The sequence below is a fragment of the Sebastes fasciatus genome, chromosome 5, assembly GCF_043250625.1.
Source record: "Sebastes fasciatus isolate fSebFas1 chromosome 5, fSebFas1.pri, whole genome shotgun sequence".
NCBI classification, from domain to species: Eukaryota; Metazoa; Chordata; class Actinopteri; order Perciformes; family Sebastidae; genus Sebastes; species Sebastes fasciatus.
In genome coordinates, this window is record NC_133799.1 from 11497902 (window position 1) to 11519970 (window position 22069).

The following is a 22069-nucleotide window of genomic DNA, read 5'->3' on the forward strand; positions in this document are numbered from 1 at the left end:
ACGGAGTTAATTACTTAAATGTGACAGGAAAGGAGAGTGAGAGGACCACAGTGAGACAGTATCAGCAGCTATAGAAAAGCCAGGTTTATGACATGTTAGACCAGGAATTCAGCTCTGCCTAACCTACTAAACAAAATTAGAGACCATCTTGCTAACACCAGCTGCAATGCCAAATTGAACAAGGGATTTATAGTGGCGCCCTTGCTCTGACCACACCCATTTTCAACCTCGACTTTCATTTTGATCTCAACTACAAACCTGTATGGTTTTTTGCGACTGCATCCTGCACGGTTGTGACGCTATCGTGTTGACAAAATCTGTCCACAGACATATAAACACCTGGCAAAGTACCACCTTTATGGCAGTTCCGGCTACAGTAGGTGTCTCCACACGCTGCTGTGGCTGCTAATAAAGAAATCAAACTAACAAAATTTGCATGTTTCTGATGTCTAGGAGCCGGCAGGACACACAACAAAAAATACTGTAGCTGTGATGGAATAATGTTAAGGTTTTTTTGGGGGTTGTTATCCTTTTTGGTTTTGGTTATTGAAATCTTTAGGCCTGAGACTGTTCAAGGGACCAATAGATTCCCTGGTGAGAGGAGATAGCTGAAGCACCTGTTATACTAACTGTGAAAACACAGCAGGGAATTTGTTGCTGGTATTCTTCTCTCCGTCTCCAGGGGGAAGGGAAGTGAGTGTACTGGACTGTGATTTTTTTCCCCTCTCTGTCTCAATAGAGGCTGATGTTCTCTGACTGATTAGTGTTGGCAGGTTGGCTGATAGGCCGACAGACTGGCCCCATGAAAAGCACTTCCTCTCTTAAGCCTTGTCACAAAATCTAGAGACACTAAAACTGCCCTACCAGCACCCTTTTAGGGCTGTGTGTGTGTATGTGTGCTCATGTGGATTCAAGCATGGGCTAATCTTTATACCTTCACCAACTCTCTCTATTAACTTATATTGGCAATAGAGAGAAAAAGCCCATTAGTATTTGGCGTAGAGATTAAAGTGGAGAAAAAAGAAAGAGACAGAAGTGGAATTTCGACTGAAATCTCACTTCATCTTATCTCTGGGCCTGATAGCCTGTGCTGCTTACAAAAGGAAAATCAATAAGAATGCATTCTTCTGATGCTTAATGCGAAGAAGACTTACCGGACTGCTGTTTCTCTCCTGTTCAGTCTTTTGGTTGTAGAAAGGCTCGTCCCATTTGTTTTCAGCCTGCCAGGCATACTTCAAGATGGTGCTGAGGACGGCCTCAAACAGCAAGATGCCCAGGTAGATGAGTAGGAAGGTATTCATGGACCTGACACGGGAAGATAGTTTAATGTTGAATTAACCACATCCTAAAACAGCTATATTTTGCTTACTCTGGGAGACAACAGAAAGTACTCACTTCTCTACTGCAGAGCGTTTCTGGGACTTGCACTTATAGTTGAGGGCCATCTTGGACTCCATCCCTGTGTAAACGGCCACACCTGCAACAGCACAGTTGGTTATAGTGTTATACCTTATTACAATGGGATATTAGACCATTAGACTACTGAGCGACTTGTGCACAAAGTCATGAGAACATAAGACACCAAAATTATCCATGTGTCCATGATAGATCATTGTTCTCCATGGCAAACTATGCCCTACCCATAATGTCAACTGAGGTTGGTTTGTTTGTGTAACAGCTGGGTCGTGGCTGCGTCGTGCTTTCAATATCTACTGGAGGCATTTCAGCCTGTTCTCGAGCAGCTACATTTTGTCCTTCTCTCTCTCAATTCAGCTGGAAACTTCCCACTGAACGAAATAATTTATCCCCCTAGCTGCTTCCCTCTCAGGTGGAGGTTTTTCCTTTTGATTCTTACTGTATTGACTCACCAAAAATCTCTTTGGTATTTTTCAACCTGGCTCCTCGCAGCAGCAAACTCTCTGGACCCAGCGGTCTGACATAAAAGCAAACAAAAACAACATAAATACAGGGAAAGATGGATGTGGCTATATGATTTTGGCAAAAACAAGAAACAGTAGGACCTTGATATAAACTCAAAATACTCAACAACAGTCTATGAGGCCCCTAAATCTTATGTGTATGCAATTAATCATTTTCATTTTGCACACATTTATCAGCCCACTGCTGATTACATACCTGAGACAGCTTTGTCTCTTTAGACCAGTGGTTAGTAACTTTGCATTACATTTTGTAACCCTCTGCTAAAAAAACTCTTATTGGATGCCCATCTTATTGGTGATGGCTGTTTAGCAGTCTTTAGCTTGTCTTGCACACATAAATATGGTCTCACCTGACTATCTCCTCTTCCAGCTGAGTCACAGTAATGCGGCCGACAAACCTGGAAAACACCAACGGCATTTTAGTTGAGTGGTGTGAGAGAGACAGTAAAGTTCACATGCACACTGGAAACCAGGCTAGTGGACGAAATCATGGAAATGCAGGAAATCTGAGAAAGGCTTTTACATGCACATCAATAACGTGATTACTGTAAAAGCTATGTTTGTATGCAGCTGGTCAATAATCCTATTTCTCCCCAATCCTCTGACATATTTCAAATGTATTAGATTGATGCCTCTGCAGTCTGTACAGGTTTTCTTTAGAGCACTTGGACTAACAGAGCACTTAGAGAATAGGCTCTAGTGTGAAGAGCTTCTCTTTAACTGTGAGAATGTGTCTAAATGTTAACCAAAAACCTACTGTTCAGCAGGGGGAACTGATATATATACAGTAGACCTGTCAATTTCAGCTTCAGTTGGAAGCATTATAACAAGTACAGATCTTCCCTTTCATCCTGCTGCACTGCCACCACAGCGATACTTTCCCTATCTGAAGTGTTTGTTACGCACATGCACACAACTAGAAACTCCATAAGAAACCTAGTAAAGTGTATACAATCAGGTTCCTCCAGCAGCATACTAATGAGGTTTATCTTAATCCCTCAACCTGATTAAGGAAACCATTAATATGAGGTTGAAGAAATGAGATTACAGCATAAAGCTGACAATAGTTGGGTTAGTTGAGCGCATTTAAACGCAGCGAGTGTTAAGAGAGAGAGAGACAGTGACCAAGAGAGGGGGGAAGGGAGAAAACTGCCACCGAAACAAGCTGCCTGATCTAAAAATAAACTGATCGATCCAAAAGTAGCCAGCTGAGACAGACAAGAGGAAGAGGGGTTGTTGAAGAGGTGATGAAGCCATCTCACCCCATCATCCATTTAATAACACATCTCCAACAGAGCATTTCTATTACGTATTAATCATATGGCTATTAAAGTGGGATCTGGGGAGTTCCAGGGGTCTTCAGGGAAGAATCATCTATACTTACAGTGTTACAGTTATACAATTAAAAAGAAAAAGGTTGACTAAAATAATAAATGATAAACATGAAATGAAGATTTGAAAAGCAGAATCTTTCATTTCATATTCATTTCTAATGTTCCAATATGTGTTTAACAGGGACTTCACGCTTTTTGCGTCCCCATCCCGAAGGTGTGTTTACACTAGAGCTGGACCCAAATATTCAACTATTAGGATATTTGTTCATTGATTACTACTGAAGCTCTGGAGCCCAAGACAAGGATATTCAGGACAGCCCTAGTGTACACACAGGTGCAGATTACCTGTACAGGTCAGCTTCCGGTTGTTGACACTCCACCACAGCCTGCAGAGCCTCCAGCTGGGACACCGACTGACACACTGCTGTCTCCGCCACAGAGAAGTGAGTCTACAAACATACACAACACACAAATATAGTTAAATACTGATGAAGAGGAGCATTGTTTAAAATTGGACAAAGGTTTTCAAACAAAAGACGGTGTGAACAAATAGACCTAAAGTTAGAACAAAAAGCTTTGTATTTATAAAACAACTGGTTCGGTCAGTTCCAGCTGCAACTGCCACTGCAGGGAAGGAGGCTGCACCTTAACTGTTATCCTGGTGACCATACAAAGGAGGGAGAAAGTCAGACTACGGTGAATGTGAGATAAAAATGTTCACCTGTTTAAGCAAATCCACAAGTGGAAAAATCACTGAATGTTTAAGTAACACATAGAAGAGCCACAGTGCAGTGATGAGATGCATCAAACCCATCGGGTTTCATCAAGATATGATCGGCAGCCTTGACAAGGGGTCACTGTTACCTTCACTACTATCAAGTAGGGGTGTACGGTAAACTTCATGGTTCAGTATGTACCTCAGTTTTGGGGTCACGGTTCAGTACGTTTTTGGTACAATAGGGAAAACAAAGAAATTGTAGAAAATAACTTCCCCCTGGGATCAATAAAGTATTCCTGATTCTGAAATGCTCCATGATCAGACTCTGACCTGATCTGTAGCTTGTGCTCGTTCATACAGGGCAGGTACAACGGACTGACTGAAATACTCACTGAAGGCACATTGTAGCGGGGCTCAAAACACTTTGATCATATGCTTGAATTCGGTATTGTCTACGGCCGACTGTGGTCACATATGCAGCGATAAACACTATCATTAGTTACTTTGGCACAGTCTGAATCTGCAGTGGGAGGCTGTCTGAACGCTGTGGGGGAACGGACTCGCCGTCCAGTCTTTTTTTGGTTTCACTCCATAAATCGACACATTCAGGCGATGTCGTCGTAATTAAATGTTGTGAAGTGTATCCACAGACATACTCGACTTCAGTTTAACAGTGTTAGCATACAGTTTGACACAAATCGTCGTCCATAGAGCTTGATTAACCCTGCTAACCAGGCTAAACAGCGCTGCTACAGCTGATAGACAACGACTGGTGCGCTGCCAAAACTTCCCCGGTAAAACCTTCGCTCAAGAATTTCTGTTCCGTGCATGCGAATAGTCAGTTGTTTGGGTCAGAGGGCATACCTTGTACCTTGTACATACATCATCAATACAATTACACGTATCGTTACACCCCTACTATCAAGGAAAACATCCATGAATGCCTTTTCATTGTTGACTCAATTTGGGATCACTGTTATCTTTCTAACCCTCTGACCTTCTTTAACACACAACATATTCTGACTCTGCCGAAAACAGTTGAGCTCTTTTTCCAAACTTGTTGGTCAGATTAACCTGATTTATTAATAAGGTAGATACAGTTTTGGCCAGCTGTGTTTAAGCACTCCTCAATGAGAAAAAAGAGAAATGATATGGTTGTGCTACTGCAGTATCACTGTACTATACAGTACAGCATACAAACAGCAGCAGCCCACAGCAATCTATAAAGATATCAAAAGGTGCAAAGATTGTACAAACACATTTCTAGGTCAACAGTAAAAACTCACCATGCTGTATATATAAACTGTCATAGAAGCAGCAGCATCTCGTTAGAGAGGCAATTAAGCAACATAGCCTCTGGCAGGAGAGGAGAGAGGAGAGGAAGAGGAAGAGGAAGAGGAAGAGGAAGAGGAAGAGGAGAGGAGAGGAGAGGAGAGGAGAGGAGAGGAGACACAGATATTCTCACATATACTCCCAAAGCCAACACACTCACACAAACAGACCTTAAGGTTGGTCTCTCCATCCAGGCTGGCTGTGGTGATGTGACAGGTGCCATCTGCACGATCTGACGACAGCAACGCCAGGTCAGCTGGGAACGTCTCATCTTTAGCCACACGAACAATGTCCCCCACCTGGACAGACAGGTGGAAAAACAAGGTGACGAGGGTGTTGAATTCAATTCTTAGTCTGAATTTTAGTTTTACTTTTTGCGTTAATTCAACCCATTTCTGTACAAGACCAAAGTGGAAACACAGTTTGTCAACTTTTTCTCAAAGAAGACCAAGTGTTTTACAGTGTAGACATGTATGCTGTAGCAGACCAAAGAAAAGCAATTTTAGTTGGACTTAGAATAAAATAACTCACTCCTGGCTGTGACTGGATAAACAAAATAAAGTATGCCTGACAAGCTTGAAAGGTTCATTTACTGATTACTGACTAAAGAACACGCGTCATTTAGATAGTGTTGCGTTGGCTCCAGACACTTGTCTGAGTTAGAGGCATATCCAGGCAGCAGACATCTCATTGCTGACAGGAGAGGTAACAGCAAGACTTGTTCATGATAATTGTGGGCTGTAAGTATGCAAAGAGCTCAATAATTGGGTACTATGGTACGTCAGTGGTCTTCAGAAAAATGACGGGCTGCTAAGACAAATAATAGCAACCAGTCCAATACAGACACAAAATAAACAGTGGCATTTTTAGAGACTTGTGTTATTGCAGCAAATGCATCATTCACAGAACATTCTCATTGCATTTGTGTTGAACATTATGAATGCCCAAGTTTCTTTCAATCCTAATGTATAAAACAGTTCCCTTTACATTGACAACATCATGTTATATTATCTTTCTATACAGACTAGCTCTACAGAAACACCACTAGCAGCAGGAATTTAACATCCAAGCTTGAGGTAGTTATGGCTGTTGGCTATGAGGTGCGAAAAAGCCATTTGTAGGTACCTTTAGGGTGCTTTCACAAGCCAACATTTAGTTTGTTTTAATCAAACTCTGGTGCAGTTCGTTTGGGCGGTTGTGGACGCAGTAATCGTGCGCTGGTGCGGACCAAAACAACTGGTCCGAGACCACCTCTCGTAAGCGGTATTGGACCGGTTGTTTTGGTTCCAAGCGAATGTGTTGGCATTTGTTGAGATGGACACAGGTAAACGACAGGTTAACATGAGTGGGAGAAGACTGACCTGGACAGAAGTCCGATGTTTGCTTGACATCTGGGCCTATCAATTTCACTCTGATTTGGTCTAGCCAAACAGACTATGATTTGTGAAAGCACCATTAAGCACAAGTTTTTCCCAATAACAAGCACAATGCTTCGCTATGGTAGAGTAATGGCCTGTTCTCAAACAAAGAGTAAAGTTTTGAATTTGAATAACTGCTATAATAAAGTTCCTTTAGGGTGTCATTTTTGCCATCTTACCCTGATGTTCTTGGATTTCGTCTGGACCAGACTTCCACTGCGAACCACAAACACTGGAGCTCCATTCACCTCGTTGTCTGCCTTGTGTCTCAGCCAGTCCTCGTAGCCCTAATGAAGAAATTCGATCAATAACCCATCACGTACAGCCAGTGACGGGAATATAGTGACCAATAGCTGTTTAGGTTATTCAAAACACATCTTTTTATATCAAAGCCAAGTTCATTATTGGTTAGTAAATGAAGCATCCTGAATAAACTACAGCCTTTTCACATTTTCATATATTTAACATGGTGACTGATGAAATTTACACAGATGGTTCAAGTTTTCTTAATCAATTTGAATCCAACTGAATATTAAACCAAGTTGACACAAGTTGAATATCTCAAGTCAACTACAATTACTGTGACTTCAATAATACTGCATGTATGTTAGTTCCCCATTTTCAGCCCTACAAAGAGGAAGCCATCATGTGCTTGTGTTCTCACCTGTTTTATGGCAGTTACTGTGATCACAAAGAAAAGAGGCAGGCCGCTGGTGACTGGGGAAGTTGGGGTGTCTATCATTAACTGGAAACACAAATACAGAGGCAGGTTTTGCAGAGATTCAATAAGTTAGAAGTGAAACAGAAAAAAAAACAAAAAACACCAGAGACTTAAACTGGGTTGTGCCCTGTTAGAGATAAAACAAGCGAACTAGAAAAACAGAGAGAAGTGGCTGATGTGTCAAACAGGAAACCCCTTTGACTTCCCTCACAGGTTAACTGGCAGTTCAAAACCACACACAGACACACACAGACACACACAATATAAAAGGGATATTGAAAGCTTCAAATGCAACATATCCTGGAGCAGGATAACCTCACGTAAATCAGTGAAGAGCCATTTCATTAGAAAGTTTCACACTCAGAGGTTTACACATATTTCCCCAATACTCCAGTGATCTAAAAAATGAAAGCAAAAGCATCCTTCTTTGCAAATGTTTCAACAACAAATGTCTACCTTTAAATACTTTTTTACTGTTTATTCATTCACAAACATATTTTCAGTGATTATTTTTAGGCATTTTGTTTTGCCTTTATTGGACAGTTGATGTAGTATAGAAAGACAGGAAATGACAGAGGGGCGGATATATACTCGAACTGGGGACTTTGTGGTTCTATGTTATGTGGTTATATGGGGCCACTCGGTCACCAGAGAGACCTATATAAAACATGTTTTGCAGAAAAGCTTGGCATAGTTTAGAGAAGCACAGTGATATGTCCTCTTAGTGTTAGTGTGTCATTACTTACTGGATTACATTTTAACCTTCTGTTGCTTAACATTGCAACAAGAGTGTAGTTACTGGCTAGAACTGCATCTACTTCCTTGTAGTTGACAGAGGCTATGAGCCAAAATGTATTTATTAATTCACATTCAATCTCTTCTGGAAACCTGGCAAAGTTTAAAAAATCACTTGTATTAACATTATATGCAACAAACATTAAACTCTAAGAAACTCTAAGAATTTACATAAACTATAATGAGTCCAAGACAGTTCACAACAGGTATCTAGGAATCCATCGAAAGCCATCTAAAAACGGTCAAATTGACCATTTAAGAAAACATCATGTTCACAATGTCAGGATGAAAAGAGGCCCTCCACTCAGTGATTTGAGACTAAGCTGACTTCAGCTTCACTGACAAGTTGAGTGGGTGAAAAGAGAGCCTTTTTAGACAGAGTCAGGTCGATTGCTCTGGCTTCACTACACAGACCCAAATAAATCAGGAGAAGGCTGAAAATTTGAAAGCCAAATCCTACTTCAGCACATGCTGACTGATGCATAGTGAAGGCCTAACGCCTTCATGCCTAGGGATGGCTGTAAAGACACACACATTACTTAATGGGTAAGTGTAATGTTTTAATACAGAGGCAGACCTGTCTCTCGCTACTGGTCCCTAGAAGTCGATGAGTCACTCACTTTCTCACACAGACACATACATTTGTATTTATGGCAGGAGAACTGGGGTCGCACTTGACTCGTCACCATCTGAGAAGCGAACATGCACCTGCAAGAAAGAATTGTGTGTGTTGTTGCATTTGTGAGTGTTATTACCTGTACAAGGAAGATAATGAGAAAATAGAAGTTGGCTATCCTTCTGAACTGCTCAAACAGATTCTTGGGGACAAAATTCCAAACTGTGTACTGAAAGAGAAAGAAAAAAGCAACATTAGAATAAAGACTAAGAAAAGGCTATTTAAGCAGGGTATCTGTGGGTTTCAAAAGGACATATTTGAGACTCTTTTAAACCCTCATGAATGCTAAACGGGAAATAGATACAAATATACAAGGCAGGTAATTAGTTGTTGAGGGATATTAAGTTTAGTAAATCAGACATAAAAACCATGCTTGTCATATTGTCGTACTAATCCTGTCACTGCATGGCTGACAAAAATATTGACGACAAATAACTTAAGTACTGAAGAAATCATTTTAGGTCTTCTCTTCAGACAATGTATTTTCACATTTTTTCATACTTGCTGCCTTTGTCAACACTGCACATTGGTAGCTCCAAATAAAACAAGTATGTAACATGGCATCGGTAAATTGTGATTCTGATCTAGAAGTCTTCTGGTAAGCGGAAAGGAGTACACCCAATACCACGTTCTCCAGACGACTGCTGTTTAAGAGACTGTTGTTGTTTTAATTCATCACTTCCTGTGCATGTTCTAGATAGAACAGCTGATGGAAGAAAGGATTTTTTTTTCTTTCTGCATATCTTTTTAACGACCTGCTTTCATCTTACTAAGGTGAAGTTCATCACATTGGTGCACAGCTCCACCAAGAATAACCTCGTTCTTATTTGAGCTGTTTCTGTCTCTTAAAAATGCACAACTTAAAATCAATTTTAATTCTGATCCAGGTGATTTAATCCTACTGTCAATCATTTAATCAACTGCCGGATCAATGACAGTCAGCCTCTTTGGATTATTATCCTTTTGTCCAGTCAATCCTCCAACTAACCTACTAATCCCCTCACCAACACAAAGGCTTTTTGTCTGAGTTGATCCTGTTATCAACAAATCGTGCTTCAGCCGTTATCTCTCTCCCACCACGCCAGAGCTCCAAATATTTTTTTTAACGCTGGCCAAGCTGCCAAAAATCAGTTTATTTGTTTAGAACACTTTTTCCTTCAGCCATGGTTGCTGCCACTGCTCAGGCTCATGCAAAAGGGCATGGTTCATATCTTTAAAAAAAAAAAAAATGCCTTCGTAAAGAAATAGTCAGTGCTTCCATCACTCATCTGTTTTGCACTTCTGGCTAAAGATGCAAAGTCCCAACATGGTACTTTTGTGGTGATGACACAGAATTTGAGAACCTGATTGTGGCAGTTAGGGCTAGGGCTGTCAAAGTTAACACGATAATAACACGTTAATGCAAATTAGTTTAATGCATTAACGCAACTTGCAATTTTTAGGTTGTAGCGGGCTCAGTTTTGGCGAGTAAAAACTGTCATGGCCATTTTCAAAGGGGTTCTTGACCTCTGACCTCACGATATGTGAATGAAAATGGGTTCTATGGGTACCCACGAGTCTCCCCTTTACAGACATGCCCACTTTATGATAATCACATGCAGTTTGGGGCAAGTTATAGTCAAGTCAGCACACTGACAGCTGTTGTTGCCTGTTGGGCTTGAGTTTGCCATGTTATGATTTGAGCATATTTTTTATGCTAAATGCAGTACCTGTGAGGGTTTCTGGACAATATTTGTCATTGTTAATTTATTTCCAATAATAAATAGATACATACATTTGCATAAAGCAATCATATTTGCCCACTCCCAAACCCAAATCTCCCTTTAGTGTACATTTTGAAAAGCTTAAAAAATGTGCGATTAATTGTGATTAATTATGGACAATCAACTGACTTAAAAAAAATTTCAAGAACAGAATTTTTACCTTGTTTCATTGTGTAGATAATTAAGCAAACCATATCAAGTGCAGTAATGAATGACATATTGCCTCATTTTGACTGACTAGCATGAACTCCTGTAGTGATAATACCATGGGGAAATTTCCAATACTGGCTTAAACAACATGTGGTACCTTGGAGGAGATGATTCTGTTGTCAGCAAAGCGTTGCGGTACGTAGTGGCCATGCTCGGGGAAACGGTTTGCTACATAAACCGTCCTGGTGTCACTCTGATGAGGGGGGTCAAAGCCCTGAGGGAAGGGAGGATATATGAGAAGAGAGAGGGGAGAGGGGGGGGCAGGGAAAAGGGACAAATGGAAAATGTGGGAAAAGGAGGGAAAACAGGTTACTTACATAACAACTCTCTTAGTACATTCATTGTAGGCATCTCACTTTATTTTTCTTTGCAGATTTAGACAACTCCAGTTTATATCAAAGTTATTTTAAGAAGTAGTTCAAAGCTACTGCATTTTCGGACAAAGAAATGTTGACCTCCTTTCATGTACACTAGTGTAGAGCTGAAACAATTAGATTAATCGATTGGCAGAAACAACTATTTTGATTATCAATTAATAGTTTGAATCACTTTTCAGGCAAAAAATGCTAAAGATTTACTGGTACCAGCTTCTTGAAATGGAATATGTTGATGTTTTTTTTCAGTTTTATATAATTGTAAAGTGAATATTTTTTGGACTGTTGTTGTTTGACAAAACAACAGTGGTGCAGTGGTTAGCACCTCACAGCAAGAGGTTCAAACCCGGCTTGTGGCCCTTCTGTGTGGAGTTTGCATGTTCTTTTCGTGTTAGCGTGGGTTTTCTCCGAGTTGTCTGGGTTCTCTGGTTTCCTCCCACAGTCCAAAGACATGCAGGTTTGGTTAAATGTTGACTCTAAATTGCCAGTAGGTGTGAATGTGAGTGTGAATGATTGTCTGTCTCTGTGTGTCAGCCCTGTGATAGTCTGGCCCCCCCCGCAACCCTGAATAGGATAAGCGGTTACAGACAATGGATGGATGGACGGACGAGTTTGACAAAAAAAGCAGGTTGAATATCTTAACTTGAGCTTTGGGAAATTATTTTTATTCTGCTTTACACAAGTTCAAGGCAAAATGATAAATAAAAAAAAAAAAAGTCTATCAAAATGTTGTCAAAAACATAAAACACAAATAAATGTTATGAAAATGCACTTATTAGATTATTTACATTTGAAATAAATCTGAATTATAGGCAATTGACTGAAATGAAGTGTTGGCTAGTGGTTATATTTTTGGCATTAAGCGGAAGCAATTAACCCCTGAAAGTCTACACCTCACTAAAATCCACCTAGGGCAACATTTTATAGGCTCATCTCTTCAATATGGTTTCAGTTCCTGTATAGTTTCTGTGGGCCATTATTTTGTCTGGTGCAGCGGAGGTTAGTTTAGGACTTGAAGGATCCTATAATGAGAAACAGTCAGAGAAGCAATACCAGATATTACATTGTTACATCACACAAATACAGATGGTGGCATATACTTGTGAGAACACGGTAAACATGTCTTCCTGTACTGTTTTATGTTTCTGTAGGTTTCCTATTAAATGTACATTTCTGAGTAGCCAGCCGGACCAGCTTTGTTTGACCAGCAAGATTATTTTCTGGGAATTTTAACAAATTAGTAGACAAAGCTTAAAGGTGCTAAATACGGGATTGAGAGCATTTCTATTGCCTCTCAGCGGCTCTCAACATGGTGACGGCGTGCCGCGGCATGCAGCAGCTAAACAGTGCAAACAACGCAAAAGTGTTGACAGAGCTAACAGTGTTAACCTGAGGGGGAACCAGAGGGTGGGTGCAACACTTCTGCAACAACGCCGTCAAAAGGGATGGTGTTATCAGCTGTAACCGCTGTATGAGAGCAGTGCAGAGTGGCGGCTGTGAGCTAGCCAGTGGGGCACGCTCACATGCAACATGCATTAAAAGCACGCGCGGCCGGCCCGGCGATGCCAACAAATTGAGGAGACGCTCTGATTACCCCACCCCACCCACACCACACACACACACACACACACACACACACACACACACACACACACACACACACACACACACACACACACACACACACACACACACACACACACATTACTCCTCTATATCTTTACATAGCAAATAGTTTGCTGCTATATTAATACTCTGGATATTGAATTTAGCAACTTTTTAGGCCCATCACTGAATTCAAACCAGAACAAAGAAGAAGCCCTGCTCTAAAACATTTAATATGTGTACATTAAAAAGAGTAAAAGTATACCAAACTACACAAAAAGGGCACAAATCAGCACAATGTTCATCACAGTTTAGTCACCAGCCTTGTCACACTGTCTTACCCATAACCACAGAAATGAAGCCACATTTGGGTGATGAGCTGTGGTTGTTTAGCTGGAAGGTGGCACTAAGAGGAACAACTCTTACTGTGAATTTAATGCAAACACTTGATATATCTTTAAAATTTAAATCAGATGTGGTTGTATCAGCATAGTTAAGGAACATTTCTGACTGTCAAAAATGCTAAAAAAATTTAATATCTTAAGCACTAGTTAATATCAGAGAGGTTATTAATATTATAATGTTGGTAATTTTTCATCCAGTCGTCTGCAGACTAAAAAAAAAGATGCATTTTTCACTTCACCGTCTTACTTAGCTCTCACATAACTTTCCGGTACTGTCCTTCTGTGTCACACTCGACCCGACTGCTATTCTAAGAAGGTTAAAGCAAGCAAGTGCTTACAATCATTTGCAAATGTTCTATGACGTAAGTGCAACACACACACACACGCACACACGGTGGAATGTATCCGGGCCACGTCACTCACTCCCACACAGATTCACCTCTGTTCAGTCAGGGACACATGTTAACTATTACTGCCTTTCTGTTTCACTCTCTTAGGCTCTCCATCTGCTGCTGCTTTTGTATTGTTCATTAAATAAATGCACCACACCTAACACTAACACTGGGGTCAAAGAAGTATTTATCAAAATAGCAATAGCAAGAAAGTCTCGTCTCTTCCTCTTACTGATATTGTAGCTGTTAGCTTCATTAGCGGTGCTATTCTTCAATAAAAACAGGTCTAACGAAAACAGATATTGACAGATTCTGCTGTATTTGGTTGAACAGTAGCCTAAAAAATCCTAAACATCTAATCAAAAGTTATGGGGAGCTACAAGTAACCTAAATATTTGTGAAAAAAGTTTTATCAGCTTGAAGTATGACTTTACTTCTATTTTTATCAGTCTTTGAACACAACTCTTGAATATTTTAGGGGGAAGGTCAACTGAGCATGTACGCTTAACCATGAAAAAAACCAAAAACGTTTAAAGCAACATCCTGCATCACAATCTTACTGTATAGCTGCACATATACAGTACTGTATTCATAGTAGAGCTGTCACAGTTAATGCAATTATAAACCCCTTAATGCAAATTTGTTTTAACGCCACTAACTTCTTTAATGCATTAACGCAATTGATCTTTCGGAGGTTGTAGCGGGCTCACTTTTAAAGCTACGTAGAGTGAAGATATTGGTATCATATTAAACTGGAAAATCTAAGGAATCCATTTGTACTGACCATGTCATACTAGCTTGTTGCGAAGGAGCTTAAATAACGCTCCGAACTTGCACTAAATTTTGGTGAGGAAAAACTGGCATGGCCATTTTCAAAGGGGTCCCTTGACCTCTGACCTCAAGATATGTGAATGAAAATGGGTTCTATGGGTACCCACGAGTCTCCCCTTTACAGATATGTCCACTTTATGATAATCACATGCAGTTTGGGGCAAGTCATAGTGAAGTCAGCACACTGCTATTAATTTGCCATTAATCCTGATTAATCATGGACAATCAAGAGATTAATCGTGATTAAATATTTTAATCGACTGACAGCCCTAATTCATAGTTTAGCTCTCTACAACCAGAGTTTACTGCTGTAGGAATCAGAAACCTGTGCAATATTACCACTGTTTGTTAACACTGCTTACATTTAAACAGACATTAAGTAACACAGGATTTTAAAGAAACCTATGAAACCAGTAATTGCAGACGCTGACAGGCCAGGAAGCGAGTTTTGTAAGCCAGACATTGTCCCCGCATCTAACAAAGTAATTGTTGAGTCACTGACGTTGATCAACAAGCTATTTCATCCCCACAGATGGAGGGTAAACATATTACTTAAACACATTTACATGGTTATTACTGTAAGAACCCTGATGGTGGTTGTTGGAGGGGAACATTTCTCATTCCTTTTCTCCACCCAGTTTTTCAGACAGTCTGAGGAGTAGGAGACTCTAGCTCAACACCACATCAATCAGATATCAATGAAGTTGCTTAATCATTAATATCCTTGCACACAGTAGCTTAAGTTAGATCAAGTGCTAGTTGAGAACAAACGAAACTGCAGTGTGTATCTGTAACAAAGATGTGGCCTTGTGAAATTAAGAGAAGCACCTTACCCAATGGTACTGAACGCACCTCAGTGCAGCTTTAATGTAGTAACTGTTGTCCATGCTTATAATGGGACTTCACACTGAAAAGATCCAACTCTTTAAAGAGTTTCTGGTTCATCTTGTTGAACTAGAAAGTGGACATACTGAAGACTGTTTACATCCAGGGTCATTCAAAGTGTATTATACATCTACAGAACAAGACCAAGACCAGAGTTGGCTGATATGACAAAATGTTTCTATTGGCTAGTGTCACCTCTGCTACGTTGTCTCTGGTCTCTATCATCATGAGCAAAGATATGCGTAGTTAAAGTGATCCAACTGGCTCATGTCTGATGCAGATATGATTTTCAAATGCAAGCTGAAGAATCCACACAAAGAGATCTGCAAGTAGTCAAATAGGAGTCACATTTGCCATAACTTTAAAGAAAATAACAAGCCTCATTCTCATTTTTTTTCTGGCAGTATAGCAACTATTTCAACGTGGCTTTCTTGTAAAAATTCTGCGCAGCTGAAACCAGACTTTTTATTTCATTCCCTGACTCTCTTGCCCCCATCAATGTGTAGGCCAACAGGTAATTACTCCCTGCATACAGCCTACAAGTCCCACAGTGCCTTGGGGGAAATCAGTGCCCTGAACAATTGCCGGGGCAACAGACTAATGCATCACAACCAAGCCAACGCACTGAGTCGTATCACAGACTAATCAGAAATGGAAAGAGGGAGAGAGGAAGACACATAAAGCAGAGGTTCTTAATTTGTTTTCAGCCAAAGACCCCTTACAATATAGAGACTATTATATATCAAGAACAAGTGGTAAAGAGAGGAAGAGCTGCAACACAAAGAGGAAGAGAGAGAGAGCATTAGACTGTGTGTAGTCAGATGCGGTAGGTGCTGCCTTTGACTGTATTACTGATGACAACAGCGGACAACATGACTACAGGCATGCCAAAAAGATATCTAACGACATGAGGCACGAAATGAGTAGCCTGAAGCAGAGCTACAGATGATACGGAACTTAACAATTCTATCAAGGGTGGCATGGGCTAGTTAACTATCAAATGTTTTTTTCTGCTTTATTATTAGGGTTGCTTGCTGCAGCAATGTCTGAAAATGATCCTGAATGAGACTGTAAAAGTGTTCTGTTGGATGCATAGAATATGTAATGTTATAAATACCAACTGACATTTATCCAATTACACTTCTTACATCATCACACGGCTATAGTTTCTTTTCACTTTGGCATAGAAAACTTGCAGAGACTGAAACCTGATTAAGGAAAGGAAGTGATCATTTTATAACCTTTAGTTTTTTTTCAAAATTACAATCATGAAGATAGCCACTGCTTTACCAAGCAATGACAATACTGAAGAACTCTTCTCTCCTTAGTGCATTAAAGCAATATCCAAAATCCTATATCCGTATCACGCCTTGCTGCACAGAAGCTTTACATTAGTGAAGTATGCCTTTGGGAAATCAAACTCAAAACACAACCCACAACACTAATAATGTATCACTAAAGTTATGAAAAGGATGATTCTTGCATTAAAATACACATCTCAGATGTCCTGAACATGTGAGATGCCTTTTATACCATGTGGGCATGGACCAAGATTTGCTGCCTGGGAGATCAATGTAAAATCTTATATGCTTTGGGAAATGGTCAGCAATAATAAATATATATATATATATTTCTGGGGGTCACTCTACCTCTGAGCTCCCGAAGGCTGTGCCATCGGTGTAAGTGTATTTAGATTAGATCCTGATGGGCAGGTTGGTACCTTGCATGGCAGCCTCTGCCATCAGTTTATTAATGTAGGGATGCACCCAGCCAACTCTTTTTCTGTTTCCCTATAGGGATACCTGGGATTTGGGTATCGGCCGATACAGAGTACCGATCCGATACCAGTGTTTTTAAGCTGTGTGGAAATGACTGGGATCATTCTTGAACACGGTATACATTTACTGAATTGTTATCTATTATTAAAATAATAAATTGTGCACCAACTTGGTAAAAAATCTTCAAAATTAACAGGAATTACAATTGAAATGTAAACCGTTTTTAATGCAGCAACAAATTGGTCAAAACTTAAACAGCAATTAAAATTCCAGTATAAAATGTATCTAGTAAATAAACATAGAATTTAATTGAATAGATTGGCTCCATCGTCACCGATACCCGATCCAGCTATTCGAGTCAATATCGGCCCGACATCCGTTCCGGTATTGGTGCATCCCTCAATGTGTGTGTGAATGGGTGAATGCTGACATGTAGTGTAAAGCGCTTTGAGTGGTCGGAAGACTAGAAAGGCGCTATATAAATGCAAGTCCATTTACCGTTTACCATAGGAAATACTAGAGAGCAATCTTGCAGAACAGGATGTCAATGGGTTTTCCCAGTTGCCACAGTTGCTTGAACTGTAATTATAGAAGGCCTGGGTCTTTTATGATGTAAATTCCATTACTAGCATGATGTCAGCGCTGCTGGCGGAAGAAGACTGACGCTAAAAGCCTGTCACACTGCCGATTTGGACTCTCCCACGTTCTCCTCCTCCGTTCAGGCTAAGGAACAGTGAAGGAACTGATAAGGAATATGTGAGGGAATAAACATCACTGCAGTACCTTCCAGTTGATTTAAAAGGTCAGACAAATGCCCCCCCCGACAAACTTTTTCATTAGGCCGGTTGCATTTTAATTACACTTTTAATTAACTGGTCAGTTATATGGGATGGGTCAAATGAACGAAGCTATTTCAAATTAGGAGGAGGCTACCATCTTTGGAGTCTAACTCTCTGTGGTGCTCTTTCAAAGAAAGGCCAAAATTAACCTCTAAAAGCGGAAGGAAAACTTTTTGTACAGATTGACAACCCTGCAGCTGAGCAAAACTCATTCCCAACTCAGGGAGTAGGACATGGGAGCTAAGAAACACCTTAACATTGATTAAACTCACTGGCTGTGGTGACATCAACTATTTGACCAATGTGTGACTAATCTCAAAACATACACTCATCCATTGACATGGGCATGCCCCCCTCACGTGCTCACACACCCTTAACTACCAGTCACACGACATTCATTTACACTGTATGTCAATGCAGGTTCTTATTCATACTTTGGCATATATGCGCCATTGCAGCATGATTGAAACACAAATCATTCATTCCTCCAGCATAACTCCAAACTTAGTATATGTACGATGTCTGAACAATTAGTTTGTTGTTCACAACAGATTTGAATCTCTCATTCATTCAATCAAATTGCACGTGTTTTGGCACACATGCAAAACAGTAAGTACAATTGTCTACAGTTTGCACAATAACCACCTGCACGTCTTGCTGATCAAAACTAATGAGTTGATTCTCAGTGAAACTGTCATAATCTTCACAACTTCTTAACATTCTTTCATCGTTTGAGCCATCACACACAAAATGATCAATTCAATTATCAAAATCTGTCATACAGCTATGTTCCATATATATCTATGACACTGTGTTATGTACTGTGAGGAGATACAATTAGTTGATTTTTACTGAAACCACAGGTTGTTTTGTTGGTGCAAGGTTTGCTTTTTTAGCATGGATTTCATTTTGTGGCAAATCGTCTGTTCACTGTATATGACTTTACATGAAAGCTCAAAGGTGAATTTTCTATTTATAATACATGGCTCACATTGCCACACAAATACATTTACTGTATACACCTGTACATATCCAGTTCCTGTGTACTACAGTATTGTACAGTATTGACTTTTCCCAGCAAACTTTGACCTACTGTTGAAATGGGAATCTAAAAAGCTCCATGCGATTAGGGCTGCACAATTAATCGACTATTAATCGTGATCACAATTTTGGCTTCCCACAATTAAATGAACTTGATCGCCTGCGATATTGACGTTTAAAATGCAGATTCTGCTCATAGAACACGCTGCAACATATCAAATCAAGCGTTTCCTAAACTAACAGCTAGCCACCAGTCAGTGATCGAGATGTTTTGGCTTCACTTTTGGGTATAGAAATGATCTATACAACCAATGTGTTTATGATTAAATTAAGAGCATAAAATTGTTTATCTAGCTCTTGATGTTGCTATGTTTGCCCTCGAAGTGCACCAGATTGAAGCATTTAACTTTAAAATGTAGCTAGCAAAGGGGTAGGGTGAATATTCCTGTATTTTTCATATTGCAATACATATATAGGAGAAACAAATATTGCAATGTCACTTTTTTTCCAACATCGTGCAGCCCTAATTTGTACATTAACAGAGATGCAGCACAGCATGGAAGTGAAAACAGTGTTTATTTTGATGTGAAAGTGCAATAAAATATGTTGTCGCTAAAAATCAATGAATAATCACGATATCAATATTGATCAAAATAATCGTGATTATCATTTTGGCCATAATCGTGCAGCCCTACATGCGATACACAATATCATTCAGCTAGACAAAACTGACATTCCGGTATATTAAAGTAAGTAGTCAGTGTCAATAAAAGAATAAAACAGATTAGTATATAAGAAACATTTCCAGGGTTAACTGAAAACATCAACATTTTGACCAGTACGACTCACACGATGACAAAACCACTTTTCATTTTGGTGGCCAATTTACTGACACAATAACTAGGTTTTGAAGCATGAATTAAATCTTTTGGGTGAGTTACTATACCTTTTGCAAACATGCAATAAGAGTTGTGATGTCTCATGAAACAGTTGTGACAATTGCATATAAGGGACTGTTAAGACTGTTTTTTGTATGTATTTCATTGTTTTTATTGGATTGTTTTCCACTGTTTGGTTAGTTTTTCTGCACAGTTAGTGTACTTCTTGCTGTTGTTTAACTTTTGTTGTATTTTTAAAAATTATGTTAGTTTAGATCTTTCTTCCTTTTTTGTTATTGTTGTGGGTCCTTTGTATAAGCCTGTGGCTTCTTGACTTCTCCTGACACATTTCTTGGTTTTGCTTTTTTTCATTGACTGGATTTTGTGCAGTTTTATATATGTACAAAATAAATAAATAAATAAATAAAAAAAATGACAAAACAACTTGACACAATAACTAGGTTTTAAAGCATGAATTAAATGTTTTGGGTGAGTTACTACCTTTTGCAAACATGCAATAGAGTTGTGATGTCTCATGAAACAGTTGTGACAATTGCATTTAGAGACTGTTAAAAACTGTTTCAGAAAATGACCCAAAGTGATTGAGAAAAACTGACAGGACTCATTTGCCTGACATTGACCAGTATTGTCGTTCAACTGCTCTACTTGTTTACTACCTTTGCCTATTCAAGGCGTCACCTCACAGCCATGTTTGTAGGCAAACAACAGGTGATTACAGCAAATACAGCATGATCTCTAAGCACATCTAATCATTCAGAGAGTTTAACTTTAGCCAGTGCATACAGATTTATACTAAGAAATTAACTATAAAAACATGTTAAAACAAGAGAGGCTTAACATACTGTAAGTTATTAATGCTGGTGTGTTTGAAACTAATATCTAACCAGCTGTTAAAGTGAGTTTGTTGTCTCTCAAACACAAATAAACAAGTCACCATGAGTTAAGAGAGGTGTGTGGTAGCAGAAGTTAAGAGTTAAAGGTTGATGAAGTGGAGTTAGCCAACTTTACCAGAGTTTACAGTTAGCCACCTAGCTGGTGATGTTTTTATAACATTAAAAAAAGAGACATATGTGGTTAAAAAAGAAAGCAAACTTCAAATGAACTCACAACTCCAGTTTAAACTCAACCTAAGTGTGTTTGTTTATTAGATTTTAACTATCTTACTAGCCCACAGTGAGCTAATGTTACCTAGCTACACCTCCACCTGACTGCGATACACAAACAACTATGTTTCAGCTAATTGGCTAACGTTAGGTTTCACAATGTTATCAAAAATAAAAGTTTATACATCTTTCTGTGTCTTGCTGTGAGCTAATGAGAAAGGTAGGAGAGTTAATGTTTACCAGCTGTTGTCGTATCCAGCGTAGCATCCTTAACAAAATAGCCAGCACTAGCCCAGCAGCTAGCAACTAGCCAATTACTCCAACACAACCGTCCCGAAAACATAAAGATCTCCCCCCAGAAAGGCAGCTCTTCTCGGCCGCATTACGCGACACGTTCGTGCAGTGTGGAGCTGTGCGAAGAAAGAAATCCGGTCCTTCCCATATTCCGCAGGTAAATGTCGGATAAAATGATCCTCTGGTAAAAAGTGACAGACGGCTGTGCCACAACGGAGGAGTCCCAGAGAGCTACTCTCTCTACATCTCTGCTCTCTCTGTGCCACGATCAGTTTCCTCTCAGCCAGCCAGAAACACACACAGCTCTGAGTGAGCAGCAGACACTGGCTGCTCTCTAGCGGCCTCTCAACGCCCCCTCTGCCTGTCTGCACTCACTGATGGATGGATGGATGGATATAGATATTTAAATCAATATCCTCCTCACAAACACTAACTATACACACACACACTTATCTTTTTGATATATTTACTGTATTGTTATTGTTGTTATTATATATATCTTGTCCTAATTGTTTTGTTATCACTATTATGTAGTCATATTATTTCTTTATATTCATTTTGTCTCTAGGTGGAGGCTTCAGATAAGCACAGTGGGTTTTTTGCCTTTTCCTGCTCTGTATATTATTAATTTTTTTGTTTTGTTATGTTGTATAGTCTTAAATTGTGCAAAACAAATAAACAAATAATGGATGGGTGGATGGTTGGGTGGGTGGATGA

The 22069-nt window shown here is 39.6% G+C and overlaps 1 protein-coding gene across 4 annotated transcripts in view; it reads right to left on the reverse strand.

The window, feature by feature from the left end:
* Positions 1-21617, reverse strand: part of atp11b (ATPase phospholipid transporting 11B) — a 59449-nt gene extending 37832 nt beyond the window's left edge. For all 4 annotated transcript variants that reach the window (XM_074635080.1, XM_074635079.1, XM_074635082.1 and 1 more), the window contains exons 1-11: positions 21299-21617; positions 11005-11121; positions 9014-9103; positions 7407-7487; positions 6922-7029; positions 5495-5623; positions 3620-3723; positions 2291-2338; positions 1869-1933; positions 1396-1477; positions 1155-1305 (exon numbers count right to left, since the gene is read on the reverse strand). In XM_074635080.1, coding sequence (XP_074491181.1) covers positions 1155-1305; positions 1396-1477; positions 1869-1933; positions 2291-2338; positions 3620-3723; positions 5495-5623; positions 6922-7029; positions 7407-7487; positions 9014-9103; positions 11005-11121; positions 21299-21325 — 1002 coding nt within the window. In that variant the 5' untranslated portion in view covers positions 21326-21617. The remainder of the gene's footprint in view (positions 1-1154; positions 1306-1395; positions 1478-1868; positions 1934-2290; positions 2339-3619; positions 3724-5494; positions 5624-6921; positions 7030-7406; positions 7488-9013; positions 9104-11004; positions 11122-21298) is intronic.
* Positions 21618-22069: the final 452 nt, after the last annotated feature.